Source organism: Loxodonta africana, chromosome 22 (genome assembly GCF_030014295.1).
Source record: "Loxodonta africana isolate mLoxAfr1 chromosome 22, mLoxAfr1.hap2, whole genome shotgun sequence".
Taxonomy (NCBI): domain Eukaryota; kingdom Metazoa; phylum Chordata; class Mammalia; order Proboscidea; family Elephantidae; genus Loxodonta; species Loxodonta africana.
Window position 1 is genome coordinate 27807317 of NC_087363.1, and position 17693 is coordinate 27825009.

Genomic DNA, 17693 nt, shown 5'->3' on the forward strand with positions numbered 1-17693 from the left:
TAGACAGGCCAATTAAAAAATGAAAGAAAAAATATATATATGTATGTATATATATTTATAAACCTAAACCCATTGCCGTTGAGTTGATTCCAACTTATAGCGACACTATATGACAGAGTAGAACTGCCCCATAGAGTTTCCAAGGACTGGCTGGCAGATTCGAACTGCTGACCTTTTGGTTAGCAGCTGAGCTCTTAACCTGTGCCACCAGGGCTCCAAAAATATGAAAGCAGAAATGAAAAATTCAAAAGGGCTGGAAAGTAATGATTAGAACATTTTGCAAAAAGTGGGAGTTAAGAAAATGATAGATCGAAATGGGAGGAAATATGAGAAAATTAGAGAACTAGTCAAGGAGATTGAATATACAAATAAAAGGAGTTTCAGGAAGAGAGAACAGAAAGAAGAAGAAGAAAAAGAGTGGAAGGAGGCCCTGAAAAACATTTCAGAAACATTTACCAGAACCAGTGGCCATGAATTATCAATTGAAAGGGACCACCAAGCACAATGGATAGAAATAGACCCACACCAAGGCATGTCTTCGTGAAATGTCAGAACATCAGAGACACCAAGATCCTGCCTGCTTCCAGAGAGGACAATAAGCTTTATACAGACAAATAAACAACCAAATGGCAATAGATAAATAGCAACACTGAACGTTAGAAAACAGTGGAGCAAGGCCATCAAGATTCTGAAGGAATGTTATTTCCAACCTAAAATTCTATACCAATCCAAACTATTAATTAAATGTGAAGGTAGGATAAAGACATTTTCAGATCCACAAGTTCTCAAAAAATTGACTCCATACACATTTTCCCGAGAAGTTCCTAAAGGCTGTGATCCACTTAAAAAGGAAGTAAAATCAATAAAAAGACATGAAACCCAGGAAGCCCAAGACCTAATCCAAGAGGCCACATTGACACACATGGCCACAGCAGTGGACTAAAACATACCAACCATTACAAAGATGGCGCAGGACCAGACCGCGTTTCTTTCCGTCACGCTTAAGGCTGCCATGAGTCAGAGCTGTCTCGATGGCAGCTAACAGCAACAACGAAGACCATACCTGGACACCAAACGGAGAGCAACCATTCTAAATCAGAGCAGTTGAGAAGGACTGAAGAGATTTCTTCAGAAAGTTAAAGTTTATGAAATACCTAATGTTCTCAAATGTATTGAAAGAAGATTCATCCAAGTGGGGGAGAGCTTGGGAGTTGAATTACAGATAAATGCATAGAAACTAAGGAAATGATAAAAATGACAGTAATTAACTCCAGGGAAAACAAAATGTTATACAGGAAGGGAAAAGTGATATCGTACGCCACATAATGTGACTATAAAAATACTATGTTAATATTGTGTTTACACAGTCATGATATTACAGAAAGGGAATAATGATCTAACTAAAAATATGATGGTAACTGTTGGGAAGATGGGGGATGGTAAGTGTGTGTGGTATGGGTGTGTGTGTATGTGTTGTGGGCTTGAGGTGTATGTGGGGGGTGGGCTTGAGTGGGATGTATGTGTGGTGGGCTTGCATTGTATGTGGGCGTGTGTGTGTATACTGAGTGGGGTGTGTGTGTGCTGAGCTTGAGTAGGGTGTGTGTGTGTGCTGAGCTTTGGTGTGTATGTAGGGGGGCTAGGTGTGTGTGGTGTGATGTGGTGTGGAGGGGTGTGTGTGTGTGTGTGTGTGTGTGTAGTAGGCATGTGTGGTGTGGTAGGCTTGCATTGTATGTGGGGGGGTGGCCTTGAATGGTGTATGTGTGTGTGCTGAGCTTGAGTGGGGTGTGCGTGTGTGTGGTAGGCGTGTGTGGTGTGGTGTGGTGTGGAAGTGGGTGTGGAGTGAAGGAGAGGAAAATCCACATCTTCCATAGTAGAAAGCCAATAGATAATGCTTGATACTAAACGATCAAGAAGCAGCAATAGAAGCAGGTTATTGAAAGATACAGAGGTAACTTAAAAAGAACCTTCTAGAATAGTTGAAAGTGGCTATTTTGGGGATTGAGAAATAGAGGTAGAAAGGTGGGAAGGGAATTGTGTTTTCATAATAAACCTTGTAAAACTATTTGGTTCTTTAAACCCGTGGTTCTCAATCAGAAGGAGTTTTGTCCCCCCGGGTACATTTGACAATGTCTGAAAGACATTTTTGGTTGTCACAATTGTTGCTACTGGCAGCTAGTGAGTAGAGGCCAGGGAGGTGGCTTAACATCCCACAACTAAGACTCATCCCACCTCCTCCAGACTTTCTGGAGCCATGGAAGCTGAATGAACCCCTAAAACTATTGCCCTGTGATAATCTTTAAACCTTAAGCCAAAAATATCTCCTGAAATCCTCTTTAAACAAAATAGTTTAGCTTAACTAGTTAAAAAAAAGTCTTGCCTTGAGCATTATGCTCTTTTAAGATCTCTCTATATAAGATCAAACTGATGCAACTCAAAAGATTAGACAGGAACCTTAGGGGGCATTGAGTTTATGTTAATGAAGGAGGAACAACTCAGAAAAGGAGGGTGAGAATGATTGCACAACTCCAAGAATGTAGTCAGCGTCACTAAATTGTACATATAGAAATTGTTGAATTGATGTTTTGCTGCGTATATTCTCAACAACAACAAAATAAAATTTAAAAAAAAAGATGACTCCCCCAGTCTAAAATCCCAGTAGTGCTGAGGTTGAGACCCCCTACTTAAAACTATTTGCATGTATAATGTTGATAACAGCAAATGAGGGAAGAATAGGGTTGGGGAATCAGCTGCAGTGTGTGACTAGGCCTTGGTAAAGGCGAGCCTGAGCTGCAGGAGCGTAGGACAGGGCTCCTAACACAGCCTGGGATCAGGATGGGGACCGTTTCCTAGAGAGAACAATGAAGAAGAATTTAAAGGATGATAAAAAAAAAATGTTCTGGACATGGGGCAGGAGATTGAAAAGCTGACCATTTTCTAAATCAAATCATATTTAAGTTAGCAGCATTAGATTCTGTAGTCCGGCTCTGGGCATATGACATCTCTCTGTTTAAAGCACTGTTAGACATTATGATAAAATTCATATGGAAATAGATGGTAACAACCAAAAAAAAGAGCTAACAGACATGACAACCACAAAATCTAAGACATTTATCTGATATGCTTCTGACTTAACACGGAGCTGCCTGGCAGCCAGTTCAAAAGGAGAAACTCCATTAATCATACATTATCAGGAAGGAAGAAGTCTAGCAGACACTCTTGGGCAACTGAGCTTTCCCAGGTGAAACTGAACTTCCTTGAGGGAGCTGGGGGCCAAGGGGCCAGATACACGGCATCGTCTCCACCCTTGAACCGCAAAGGCAGTACCTTCTTGCACAGGCGCCTTCCCAGTTTGATGACTCTATAAAAGCAGAATGATCAAAGTTAAAAAGCAACTCAGTAAAAGGCGATTCCCTGGAGTTTGTAGTGGAGTCTTCTGGGAATGGCATTAGAAATGCAGTGACTCTTTTATAAAGCCACCTGGTCATCTGTTCTAAAGAGTTGGAAAAATATTCCTGTTCCACCCAACAATCTTGGCTCTGGGAATTCATCCTGAGGAAACAGATCAGAAGAAGAAAATTAAATATGCAAAAGTACCAGTTGGAGCCTTCTTTTTATGGCAACCTTGGTGGCGTAGTGGTTAAGAGCTACCTACGGCTGTTAACCAAAAGGTTGGCAGTTCAAATCCACCAGGCGCTCCTTGGAAACCCTATGGGACAGTTCTAATCTGTCCTATAGGGTCGCTATGAGTCAGAATTGACTTGATGGCAATGGGTTTGGGGTTTTTTTTTGTTTTATGGCAAAACCATGGAAACCACCTAAATGACCAACAGTCTGGCAATTTTTTTAATTACACAAGAAATACATAAACATTTTCTTGTAAAAAATTCAAATATTACACACAAGGCTAAAATCCCCCTTGGCACCCTCCCCACTTCCAGGCCTCTCTCCTGAGGTAACCACATTGTGTATTTGATGTATTTCTCTCTAGAGCTCTTTCTTCCTTGTTTACATACATGAGTTTACATATGTGAGTTCTACAACTTGCTGTTTTGCCCAATAGATTTTTATATCAGTTTATTTTGATCGCCCGCTTTCTTTTTTTTAAACTGCTATGTGTTATTCTATTCGCGAGCTTATTTAGCTCTTTCGGTATTAGGTGGTTTCTAGTTTTCCACAGGAGTCTCTGAGTGGTACAAATGGCTAATGTACTGACTGCTAACCCAAGGGTTAGAGGTTTGGGTCCACCCAGAGGTGCCTCAGAAGAAAGGCCTGGCAATCTACTTCTGGAAGATCAGCCACTGAAAACCCTGCGGAGCACAGTTCTACTCTCACACCAGTCGGAATCGACTCTCCGGCAACTGTTTGGTTTAATTTTTCGCTTTCCACCATTAAAGCAATGCAGTGAAAATGCAGATGTATTTCACCGAGCCAGACTCCTGGGTTCTGGGGGCAGGGTTTTCATTTTGATAGCAATCCCCAAGTTCCTGCCACAGGATGTCCCATGCTCCCCCAGCAGTGTGAGACAGTGCCTGTCTCCCCCATACCATTTAAAAAAAAAAAAAAGTTGCCGTCGAGTCGATTCCAACTCACAGTAACGTCAGGACAGAGTAGAACCGCCCCATAGCGTTTCCAAGGAGCAGTCAGTGGACTCGAACTGCCAACCTTCTGGTGAGCAACCGAGCCCTTAACCAGTGTGCCACCAGGGCTCCATACTCTCCCCAGCACTTGATATTACCAGTCATTTTAATTCCCCGCTCCCTCCATCCGATTGGGGGGAATAGTAAGACCCTGTTTTAATTTGCCTTTCTCTGATTACTAGTGAGGTAAAGAACTTTTCATATTGTGGGTATTTGGACATTTGTGTTTCCTTTTCTGTGAACTGAGTGATCATTGTTTGCCTATTTATTATTGAGTTATTGTCTTGTTAATTTGTAAGAGTTCTTTACATATTTGAAATAGAAATTCACAGTTTGCTTTATAGTTACAAATATTTTCTCCCAGTGTGTCCCTTGTCTTTCAACTTTACTTATTACACCTATTGTCAGATAGTCTCATCTGTTTTTCTGGCTTTATCATTTGTGTCTACTCCACATTTATAAGAATATTCTCTTTGTTTCTATCAAGGGGACTGCTATGAGGTAGCAATCAAATTTTATTCTTTTATTAATGGGGCAGTCATTTCGCCTAGCCCAGCCTATAAAGAAGCTCATCTTTTTCTCACTGATTTGAAATACAGTGTTTATTAGAGACTAGATTGTAACATCTATGGCTCTATCCTGTGCCGTAAGTCTGTTCTTCTATCCTTGCACTAATACCACAACTATTGTTAATTACTATTTGTAGTAGGAGAACATTTAAATAAATGATGATAAAACTTACTTGGTTGAATATTATGCATTAAGATGAATAAATATTAAAAAAAGATTACTGAATATGAAAACCATATAGTAAAATAACTAAAAGTGTATAAAATAATAAAGTAATAGCTCAGCATGCAATTTTATATACAAGCTGAGTACACAGTTTTATATACACTATACTTTTAAGTGGAACCCTGGTGGCACAATGGGTAAGAGCTCGGCTGGTAACTAAAAGGTTGGCAGTTCAAATCCACCAGCCGCTCCTTGAAACTCTATAGGGCAGTTCTGCTCTGTTCTATAGGATTGCTATGAGCCAGAATCGACTCAACGGCGGTAGGTTTGGTTATTTTTGTTTGTTTTTGATACTTTTAAGTAGGTGAAAATATGCATACATATTAACAAGGACTGTTATGGACTGAATTGTGTCTCCAAAAAGACATTTTGAAGTCCTAACCCCCGGCGCCTGTGAACATGACTTTATTTGGAAGTAGGGTCTTTGAACATGTAGTCAGTTAAAACCATTTCATGACCAGCAGGACAGCACCTGTCTACGTTTTCTGCCTCTCAGGTTTATTGGGAAGCTGCTATTCCACTGACAGCCCGTGCTGCCAGCAGGTGGGGACCTGTATAACTGTTTGAACGGAAGAAACGGGTGTGTGCCGCAAAACACTGTTTTTACAGGGTATTGTGGGAGGTGGTGCTGAGTCAATATTTTTGGTAGGTAAAATATAGATTTTGATAAATGTTATTTGGTACACGTATGTCCTTCTGGACTCTGAGGGTTGTAGGATTGGTGGAATAAGGCAAGAAAAAAATGCATTTTACCTACCAAAAATTCAGACACACTCAATGATCCAGCATCCATTCCATTAATGAAAAAATATCATATAAACAAAAAACTTTTTTTGTAATTTTTTAATTCATTCATGAAAGGGTTAGCATGAGGTCAGACTGGAGTAAGACATGCCCCAATCCAATCCAAAATGAGTAATGTCCTTATAAAAAGAAGAGAAGAGATGCGGAGAAGACGGCCCCACGTGAGGACGGAGGCAGAGTTTGGAGTTATGCTGCCCCAAGCCAAGAACTCCTGGGACCACCACGAGCTACAAGAGGCAGGGAAGAATTTCTCCCCCAGAGCCTTCAGAGAGAACACAGCCCTGCTGTTATCTTGATTTCAGATTTCTAGCCTCCAGAACTGAGAGAATAAATTCCTGTTGTTTTGAGCTCCCCATTTTATGGTACTTTGTTACAGCGACCTTAGGAAACTAAGACAAGAACTACAATAAATATAAAGAAATGCAAACAGCTAAATTAGGGTGGTAGACATAGCCTCCACCAGACTGAGTCCAGTACAGCTTGATGGTGCCCAGCTACCACCACCGACTTCTCTGACAGGCAGGGATCAGAATAGAGGGTCCCAGACAGAGCTGGAAGAAAATGTAGAACAAAATTCTAACTCACAAAAAAAGACCAAACTTACTGGTCTGACAGAGACTGGAGAAACCCCGAGAGTATGGCCCTCAGACACCCTTTTAGCTCAGTAATGAAGTCACTCGTGAGGTTCAGCCTTCAGCCAGAGATTAGACAGGCCCATAAAACAAAAGAAGACTGAAGGGGCACACCAGCCCAGAGGCAAGGACAAGAAGACAGGAGGGGGCAGGAAAGCTGGTAACAGGGAACCCAAGGTTGAGAAGGGGAGTGTTGACACGTGGTAGGGTTGTTAGCCAGTGTCATAAAACAATATGTATACTAGCTGTTTAATGAGAGGCTGGTTTGTTCCGTGAACGTTCATCTTAAGTACAATAAAAAAATTAAATTAAATACATAAATTAGGGGGGTAGAAATGCAGTCCACTATTTTTCCTTTTAAATTTCTTTTAAAGTTGTGGTTAAAATCAATAAACAAACAGTCGCCGTCAAGTTGATTCCGGCTCACAGTGACCACGTGTTTCAGAGTAGAACTGTGCCCTGTAGGGTGCTCAGTGGCTGGTTTTTCAGAAGCAGATCACCAGGCCTTTCTTCTGAGGCACCTCTAGGTGGACCCAAACCTCCACCCTTCCAGTTAGCAGGGAGTTTGTTAACCATTTGCACCACCTAGGAACAAAGTTATGGTAATGTTCCTTGATAATACAAACATTTTCAAACATTCCCCAGGCATGATACGAGTATGCCATCTCCTGTCTCAAGGGAGGTTTTGTACTAATTTTTGCCATTTCAGGTGGTTGCTGCTGACCCATTCTTCACAGCCTGTTTTTTGTTTGTTTCAGATAAAACTTACCTGGTTGACTTAAGTAACGAGCACGCCATGTCGCTCACCATTGAGCCGAGGTCTGACAAACTGAGCCGCAGGTTTGTCCCTGGCTGCTTTGTGTGCCTGGAGTCTCGGACCTGCAGCACCAACTTGACATTGACTTCCGGCTCCAAGCACAAGATCTCCTTCCTCTGTGACAACCTGACCCGCCTGTGGATGAAGGCAGAGAAAACCATAAGTACGCCCCCTAGTGCATTTCCCCTGGGCTGCGGGAGGCTCTTCCTGCCGCATCTTCTCAGTGGGGTTCACTAGGTAGATTGTGAATAATATGATCAGAAATGTCCACCTGCTCACAGGTGGGCAAGGGAAACCAAGAGACAGAAAGAGCAAGATGAAGACGTGCCTCTTCTAGGACTAGGCAGCCCCAGTTAGAGTATGTATCCTTCGGAAGTATGGAGTTGTCCAAGCCACGCTCTTCCATGTCTGTACTTCATTTTTCCTTTGCCGTCCTTCCAGTCGCCTTGTAAACTCACTTCCTCCCCACTTCTCCCATCCCTGTGCCCCAGGGTCGTACATTTACTGCCAATTTGTATTCTGTCACATGAGACTGAGATCCTTGAGGTCAAGAGCTTGGGCTTTTTCCATTTTTATCCTTTTATCCCCCTAGCAGTGCTAGACATGTGCTAGTCACCTAATGAATGTTTGATAAATGAAGGGCAGAAAAACCAGTAATCACTGCCCTGCTGGGCCACCTACATGCACACCGTCTGACATGTGTGCTACTAGAACCGCAACAGATGCAGAAGCTGAGGCTGCAGGAGGCAAAGCAGCCTGCCCGAGGTCACCTCCTTAGGAAGTGACAGAGATGGAATGCAAGCTAATATCATTCCAGCAGGATTTGTTGCTCTAACCATTACACAGAACTGCCTCCTCACAGACTGGGGCACTGGACAACATATCTGGGTATAAAAACCTGTGCCTTGCCCACATGGCTCTTAGCATCCAAGACACAGATATACAGAAGAGAGAATTAGCAAAAAAGAAGAAAAAATGTCAACCTGTAAGTACTCCTCAGAAATGTGTCTGACAATTTAGTAGACGGTAAGAATATGCCAATAATGACAAATTGAAGAGGAATGGCATCACATTCATCGTCAATAAGAACATTTCAAGATCTACCCTGGAGTAAAACGCTGTCAGTAATAGGATAATATCCATACATCTACAAGAAAGACCAGTTAATACAACTATTATTCAAATTTTGCACCAACCACTAACGCCAAAGATAAAGAAATTGAAGGTTTTTACCACCTTCTGCAGTCTGAAATTGATCAAGCATGCAATCAAGATGCATTGATAATTATTGGTGATTAGAATTAAAAAATTGGAAACAAAGAAGAATGATCAGTAGTTGGAAAATATGGCCTTGGTGATAGAAATGACACCAGAGATCACATGATAGAATTTTGCAAGACCAATGATTTTTTTTATTGCAAATACCTTTTTTCAACAACATAAACAATGACTGTACATGTGGAGGAGCCCTGGTGGCACAGCAGTTAAGCATTTGGTTGCTAACCAAAAAGGTCGGCAGTTCAAATCCACCAGGCGCTCCTTGGAAACCCTGTGGAGCAGTTCTACTCTGTCCTATAAGGTCGCTATGAGTTGGAATCTACTTGACAGCAATGGGTTTGGTTTTTCTGGATACACGTGGACCTTACCAGATGGAATACACAGGAATCAAATCGACTACATCTGTGGAAAGAGACGATGGAGAAGCTCAATATCATCAGGCAGAATAAGGCCAGGGCCCAACTGTGGAACAGACCATCAATTGCTCATATGCAAGTTAAGTTGAAGCTGAAGAAAATTAAAACAAGTCCACAAAAACCAAAATACAACCTTGAGTATATCCCACCTGAATTTAGAGACCATCTCAAGACTAGATTTGACACACTGAACACTAATGACCAAGATCAGACAAATTGTAGGATGACATCAAGGATATTATACATGAAGAAAGCAAAAGGTCATTAAAAAGACAGGAAAGAAAGAAAAAACTAAAATGAATGTCAACATAGACTCTGAAACTTGGTCTTCAGTGTAGAGCAGCTGAAGCAAATGGAGGAAATGATAAAGTAAAAGAGCTGAACGGAAGATTTCAAAGGGCAGCTCGAGAAGATAAAGTATTATAATGAAATGTGCAAAGACCTGGTGTTAGAAAACCAAAAGAGAAGAACATGCTCAGCATTTCTCAAACTGAAAGGCATCAACTGAAAATTCAAGCCTCAAGTTGCAATATTGAAGGATTCTATGGGCAAAATAATGAACGACGCAGGAAACATCAAAACAAGATGAAAGGAATACACAGAGTCACTGTACCAAAAAGAGCCAGTCAACCTTCAACCATTTCAGTGCTAGCATTTGATCCAGAACCAGTGGTATTGAAGGAAGAAGTCTAAGCTGCACTGAAGGCATTGGCGAAAAATAAGGCTCCAGGAATTGACAGATGTCTTGGATTGAATTGTGTCCCCCCCAAAATATGTGTCAACTTGGTTAGGCCATGATTCCCAGTATTGTGTGGTTGTCCTCCATTTTGTGGTTGATGTAATTGTCCTATCTGTTGTAAATCCTAATCTCTTCCTGTGGCTAATGAGGCAAGATTAGATTAAGTTAAAGAGGATTAGGGTGGGCTATAACTCAGGTCACATCCATGATCCAATGTAAAGAGAGTTTTCCAGGGGTGTGGCCTGCATCACTTTTTATTTTATAACAGATAAAAGGAAAGGGAAGCAAGAAGAGAGTTGGGGACTTCATACCACTAAGAAAGCAGCATTGTGAGTAGAGCACATCCTTTGGACCTGGTGTTCCTGTGTGGAGAAGCTCCTGGTCCAGAGGGAGATTGATGAGAAGGACCTTCCTCCAGAGCTGACAGAGAGAGAAAGCCTTCCCCTGAAGCTGATGCCCTGAATTTGGACTTCTAGCCTACTAAAAAAAATAGACCGTGAGAAAATAAATTTCTCGTTGTTAAAGCCATCCACTTGTGATATTTCTGATATAGCAAAAGTAGGTAACTAAGGCAACAGAATACCAATTGAGATGTCTCAACAAACAGATGCAATGCTTGAGGTGCCCACTCGTCTATGCCAAGAAATTTGGAAGACAGCTTCCTGGCCAGCCAACCGGAAGAGGTCCATATTTGTGCCCATTCCATAGATATATGATCCAACAGAATGTGGAAATTATCAAACAATATCATTAATACCACACGCAAGTAAAATTTTGCTGAAGATAGTTCAAAAATGGTTGCAGCAATCCATAGCCAGGGAACTGGCCAGAAATTCAAGCTGGATTCAGAAGAGGACACGGAATAAGGGATATCATTGCTAATGTCAGATGAATCTTGGCTGAAAGCAAAGAATACCAGAAAGATGTTTACCTGTGTTTTATTGACTATGCAAAGGCATTCGACTGTGTGGATCATAACAAATTATGGATAACACTGGAAAGAATGGGAATTCTAGAACATTTAATTGTGCTTTTGAGGAACCTGTACATAGACCAAGAGGCAATCCTTCGAACAGAACAAGGGGATACCGCATGGTTTAAAGTCAGGAAAGTTGTGCATCACGGTTGTACCCTTTCACCATGGTTAGTCTGTATGCTGAGCAAATTATCTGAGAAGCTGGACTATATAAAGAAGAACACGGCATCAGGATTGGAGGAAGACTCGTTAACAACCTGCAATATGCAGATGACACAACCTTGCTTGCTGAAAGTGAAGAGGACTTGAAGGACTTACTGGTGAAGATCGAAGATCACAGCCTTCAGTATAGATTGCACCTCAACATAAAGAAAACAGAAATCCTCACAACTGGACCAATAAGCAACATTATGATAAACAGAAAAAATCGACATCATCAAGGGTTTTACATGGATCTACAATCAACACCCATGGAAGCAGCAGTCAAGAAATCAAATGACATATTGCATTGGGCAAATCTGCTGCAAAAGACCTCTTTAAAGTGTTAAAAAGCAAAGAAGTTACTTTGAGGACTAAGGTGTGCCTGACCCAAACCATAGTATTTTCAGCCGCCCTTTTTTTTTTTTCTTTTTATATGCATGTGAGAAAGCTGGACAATGCATAAGGAAGACCTAAGAATGAGGCCTTCGAATTATGGCGTTGGCAAAGAATATTGAATATACTGAGGACTTCCAGAAGAATGAACAAATCTGTCTTGGAAGAAGTACAGCCAGAGTGCTCCTTACAAGCAAGGGTGGTGAGACTCCATCCCCTGTAACTTGGACATGTTATCAGGAGGAACCAGCCCCTGGAGAAGGACATCATTCTTGGTAAAGTAGAGGGTCAGCAAAAGAGGAAGATCCTCAACCAGATGGATTCACACAGTGGCTGCAACAATGAGCTCGAGCATAACTATTGTGAGGGTGGTGCAGTGTTTCATCCCGTTGTACACAGGGTCGCTGTGAGTCAAAACTGACTCGACGGCACCCAACAACAACAAGCAGAATATGAGAGGAGTCCCTGGGTGGTGCTAACGGTTAATGTTGCTTTTGACTGCTAATCAAAAGGTTAGAGGTTTGAGTCCACCCAGAGGTGCCTTGGAAGAAAGTCCTGACGATCTACCTCAGAAAAATCAGCCACTGAAAGCCCTATGAAGTTACTGGCGGTAGAGTAATTTGGGAAAGAATTAGCAGTGATGGTTGTACAACAGGATGAACATAATCAGTGCCACTGAACTGTGCATGTAAACACGGTTGGATTGAAAAATATTTTATTATATGTTAAAGTATTCTGTTACAATAAAAAGAAAGAAGGGCGGGAGGAGGGAGGGGGAGAGAGGAAAGAAGGAAAAGAAAAGAAAAAGGAAGGAAGGAAAGAGAAGGGAAGAAAGATAGTCTTATGAAGCACAGTTCTACTCACATGGGGTCGTCATGAGTCGGGGTCAACTCTGCAGCAGCCGGCCTGGTTTAAATGTGAGAGAGCAGGAGGGGGGAAAGCCAGAAAAGCAGCATGGAGGAGCTAGGGGTGGAGGACAGAGCAGGAGAGGAGATCAAAGGGCGAAGCAGGGAAGCAACCAGAGGTCCAGCCCAGGTGGGGAGGGTGCTCCTCTGGCCCTCCTCTTCGCATGGCTACCATGAGCCCCTTTTTTCCAGGCTGTCCAGATCACCGGCACTGCCACAGGAAGTCCTACCCTCTCCAGGTGCCCGAGAACATCCTCCAGCTGCCCGTGCAGCTGCACCACTTCTCCTGGAAGCTGCTGGTGCCCAAGGACAGGCTCAGCCTGGCACTGGTGCCCACCCAGAAGCTGCAGCAGTCCACCAATGAGAGGGCCTGCAACACCAGCTTTAGCTACTTCGTGGCCAGTGCCGTCCCTGGCCAGGACCTTTATTTCGGCTCCTTCTGCCCTGGAGGCTCCATCAAGCAGATCCAGGTGAAGCAAAACATCTCGGTGACCTTCCGCACCTTTAAACCCGACTTCCACCAAGAGGCCTCCAGGCAGAGCCTAACCGTGTCCTTTATACCATATTTCAAAGGTAAGGAGGATTTTCACTCTCTCCCCATCTTCATACCTCCCTAGGCTTTCTCGTGTGGACATTCATTTTATTGTGGCTTTGTGATCACCTTGATTAAGAGAAGGAATGGCTAATTGGACCGGAGGTAACTAACAAGAGAACCTACTAAAGGAGTTGAAAGTGGTTGTTCTGGGGAGTGAGGAATAGAGGTGGCGAGATGAGGAGGGAGTTCTGTTTTCATATTAAACCTTCTAAAACTATCCGGCTCTTCAATAAACCAGAGGCTTTCAATCAGATGCAATCCTGACTTTCCCATTAGCCTGGTGTGGGAAATTCCAGGGATTAGAAATAAGGAAGAGGTTATTGACAGTGGGCACGCTGGTTGTTAGGCAGCAGAACAAATAATCAGGGTCAGATCTGTTTTTGGAAGCAGGCAGAGTATAAAGGAGCAATAACCAAATATTCCAGAGTCCTGGATATTTAACATAAGAAAGGCTAATGCAGACGTTTTTATGATTCTGCTTTTACAATTCAGAATACTCTGCGGCAAGCGCCAAGGGAGGAATGTTGGGAGGGAGCTGCATCTGCCTCTGGAGCACGGAGGGTCCTGTTCTCCAGTGTGGGGAGCAGACGCCTCCTGGAAGGCTGGTGTGTGGCCTTCAGTGTTTTGAGGCAGTAAGTGAGGTCTAAACAGTTCACAGCCATGACAGATACGTGGTTTGAAAAAGTCACAGTCACCATTACAATTTACTGAAAGGTACTTTAAGATAGAGGCTATTTTAAAATTAGCCACAACCTTCATACTTTTGTTCTCGGAGGCATGAGTGGGAGGGAGAAGAATTTTTAGCCTTAAGGTTAAGTTGGGTCCAGGCTGCCTGACGTCACCAAAGTTACCAGAGAAACTCCCTGTGGGGGAGTCTCTCAAGATAAAACACATCCCTATCCGAGTGGAATGCTGGGTTTTCATCTCACCTGAAGGTATGGAAGGGATTAATTGACATATTGGAGGCTTTTTCAACTTTGTGATTCTAGAATTCTTCCCAGAACCTGAAGGTTGTTGTAATCTCTGAAAAGAAATCAGTATATCTCAGTCCCACCGTGGAGCAGGGGTGTCAGATGGATGTTAACCACGTAGAGGGCATTTCTGAGTGGAAGGTCTGAGATAACCGCTGGTTTGGCAGACTGACCCATTTGGCGTTTGCTTGTTTGGTGTTTTCAAAAGACCTGAGTGCCTAATCTGACCGAGCCTGTAACTCTGCACTGACCAATGTGATAGCCACTCACCACATATTGTTATTTAAATTTAAATTAATATTACACAAAATTGAAAATATAATTCCTCAATCACACTGGGCACATTTCAAGTAGTCAGTAGATACATGTGGCGACCATACCAGACTGTGCAGGTAGAGAACATTTCCATCACCACAGGACGTTCTATTGGACAACACTGATCTAGATGGTCTAACATTGTCTCCTCCATTGCTCCGTTTTCCCTCCATTTTGATTGAGTGAAACAATGTCTATCTGGATTCCCTTCCCTTTCCTGCAGAGGATGGCATTTTTACAGTGATCCCGGACACAAAAAGCAAGGTCTACTTGAAGACCCCTAACTGGGACTGGGGCCTGCCGCCCCTCACCTCAGTGTCCTGGAACATCAGCGTGCCCAGGAACCAGGTGGCCTGCCTGACCTTCCTCAAAGAGCGGACGGGTGTGGTCTGCCAGACGGGGCGCGCATTCATGATCATCCAGGAACAGCAGAGCAATGCCGAGGAGATCTTCAATCTGGAAGACCAGGTGCTCCCCAAGCCAAGATTTCACCATCACAGCTTCTGGGTCAACATCTCCAACTGCAGCCCCATGAGTGGCAAGCAGTTGGACCTGCTCTTCTGGGTGACACTTACCCCAAGGACAACAGGTAAGGACCTTCCAGATCTTACAGAAACTTGGGAAACTTGAGGAGCCAGCTAGGGATGGGAGTCAGAAAACATGGATTTGAGTCCTGACTGTCCCTGTATCAGTCAGCTGTTGCATCAATAATCCTGCGTAACAAACCACCCCAGAACTTGTTAGATACCATCGACTCGATTTTCAACTCATAGTGACCCCATGTAACAGAGTAGAACTACTCCATGTGTTTCTTGGCTGTAATCTTTATGGGACCAGATCTCCAGGTCTTTATACCATGGAACAACTCGGTGGGTTTAAACCACCAAGGTTGCCAGCCAAGGCCTTAACTATTACGCCACCCCAGAACTTAGTGACTTAAAAACAACTACTGTATTTTTGCACAAATGACAAGCACCTTCTACAGTGGTTTGCCAACCGCGCCCTACCCAACCCCACCCCCGCCCAGGTATTTTATAAGGTTGCTATGCTAATTTTTTTTACAGCAACATATTAAAAAAAAAATTGGCACAGCTGTGCTTATGAAAACATCTGTGGGGCATTTGGCAAACAAATGTAAAAGGCACACATTATTTGCATAAAAATACGGTATTTATTATTGCTAACAGGTTAGCTGGGCAGTTCTGGTCTGAGCTGAACTTACCAGGGCTCACCTATATGCCTATGAGCAGCTGCAGGTTGGCTAGGTGACTTTGCTAATCTTGGCGGGGCACTCTCACGTGTCTGGGGCCCAGCTAAGATCAGCTGGACTTACTTGACTCTTCCACATGGTCTCTTATCCTCCATCTTGGGCTTGTTCTCACTGCAGAGGCAGAGAGACCCAAGAGAGACTGGATACACGCGAATCTCTTGATGTTTAGGTAGACACTGGCGTACTTTCAGTTCTACCACACTGTTTTGGTCAAAGGAAGGCATGTGGCCAGCCTCAGTTCAAGGGGTGTGCAGATGGACTCCACCTCTTGAATGGAGGAGCTGCAGAGTCACATAGGAAAGCACATGATTCAGGGACTGGGGAGAATTAGGGCATTTTTTCAGTCAGTCTACCATTGGCCCTTATTACTAATCTTTCTCTGACAAAGGGGAAGTCTCTTTATAGTCTTATGATCTTAGCTTCCTCATCTGTAGTGAGTGGATGATAATAACTACCTCACAGACATATTGTGGGAATTTGGTGTTGATGATTAAAACGTGGGGAACTGGAAAATGTGACACAGATACATGGTACTGGCATTTCTTCTTTAGTCCCATTGAATCACCAAAATCCATGAAATGCCCTCAACATCAGCCCTCAGCACCAGGATGAGGAGTTGGCCTTTATCCTCAAAGTTGTGGGAGCCACTGAAGACCTTCAAGCAAGGGAAAGGCCCTCTTCCGATTTGCAAGTGTCCTAGAACAATCCCTAAGGTGGCCGTGTGTACCCTCTATTCAGAGATGGCCACAGAGCATCAAGAGGGTTGGAACCAGAAGGGATCGTAGCATTGTTTCCTCTGGCCCTTCCCATTCTGGCAGTTAGAGAGATTGAATATTTGCCCCCACAGAGTTGGCTAATAGCAAGAGAATTGGTGAGAACCAAAAGCCAGAGTGAAAAGCTCTCCTTCGCTCTCAAGTTAGCTCCTAGGCTTTCTTCTTCTCTTACGTTTATTTTGTCATGTTTCCTATTCCTGTTTTCTGTCTGTCTCACCTTTTTTTGCCTTGGTGAACGAGCAAGAAATTCTAAATTGCTGGTTGGGTAGCGCTCCCTCTCTGATGTATTTTCTTTTTCCTTTGTACCTCTTTAGGAAAAGCACAGCTCAAACGCAACAACCCTCTCCTTAACTCCTTCACTTCTGACTTTTCCCTTCCTACTTTCTCCTACACTCCTCTGCTCTTCTCTTCTCCAAGACAGGCTGTGGCAGTTGGGGAAACAGCACCCAGTACAGGCCAGGAGTAGCCTTTGGAGTAAATATGGTAGGTCTCTCCCCTCCCCAGTTTGTTTCAGTTATCGATTGCTGCATAGCAAACTACCCTGAAATTTAGTGGCTTAAGACAATAAACATTTTATTTCTTCACCATTCCTTGGGTCAGGAATTCGGCCAGGGCACGGCAGGATGGCTCTTCTCTGCTCCAGGATATCTGAGGCCTCAGACAGATGCCTCCAACAGCTAGAAGCTGGCTGGAATGGTTCAGCTGGAGCCACGTCTAGGGTCTTGGTGCTCACTTTTGACTGAATTTCCTATTTTTTTCCTCTCCTGGAGTCTCTACATGGCTAGCTTGGGCTTTCTTAGAGCATGGCGGTCTCTGCAGAGTCAGATTTTTTACATGGTAACTGCCTTCCCCTCAGAGAGCTGCCAGACCTCTTTTGGCACAACTGCATTCTATTGGCCAGCCCAAACTCGAGAGGGAGGGAAGTAGACTGCTCCTTTTCTGTGAGGAGCAGTATATGCATACAGGGAGGGAAGGAATTGACAGCCATTTTTGGAGACAATCTTCTACAAATTCATCTTTGACTTAGTCCAACAAATCTCCTCATCTCTCTCCTTTGTGTCTCTGCCCACAGACCTGACTGTTACCATCATTGCAGCAGTGGGAGGTGGAGCCTTACTACTGTTTGCCCTCGGGCTCATCATTTGCTGTGTGAAAAGGAAGTAGGTGTTATTTCTC

At 43.4% G+C, this 17693-nt stretch overlaps 1 protein-coding gene and 1 long non-coding RNA gene across 3 annotated transcripts in view; one reads left to right on the forward strand and one right to left on the reverse strand.

Moving 5' to 3' along the window:
- Positions 1-17693, forward strand: part of CDCP1 (CUB domain containing protein 1) — a 74683-nt gene that overhangs the window by 53412 nt on the left and 3578 nt on the right. The window contains exons 5-8 of the mRNA XM_023547803.2: positions 7627-7848; positions 12786-13166; positions 14698-15063; positions 17590-17677. Of these exons, the coding sequence (XP_023403571.1) occupies positions 7627-7848; positions 12786-13166; positions 14698-15063; positions 17590-17677 (1057 nt within the window). The remainder of the gene's footprint in view (positions 1-7626; positions 7849-12785; positions 13167-14697; positions 15064-17589; positions 17678-17693) is intronic.
- On the reverse strand, positions 82-17592 carry LOC111750592 (uncharacterized). Of its 2 annotated transcripts, XR_002785691.2 has the most exons (3): positions 15697-17592; positions 7638-7820; positions 82-3358 (listed from the first exon to the last, which is right to left on the reverse strand). It is a non-coding gene; the product is annotated as an uncharacterized LOC111750592 (long non-coding RNA). The 2 variants fall into 2 exon arrangements; XR_002785692.2 differs by lacking the exons at positions 82-3358; positions 7638-7820 and adding an exon at positions 14632-15112.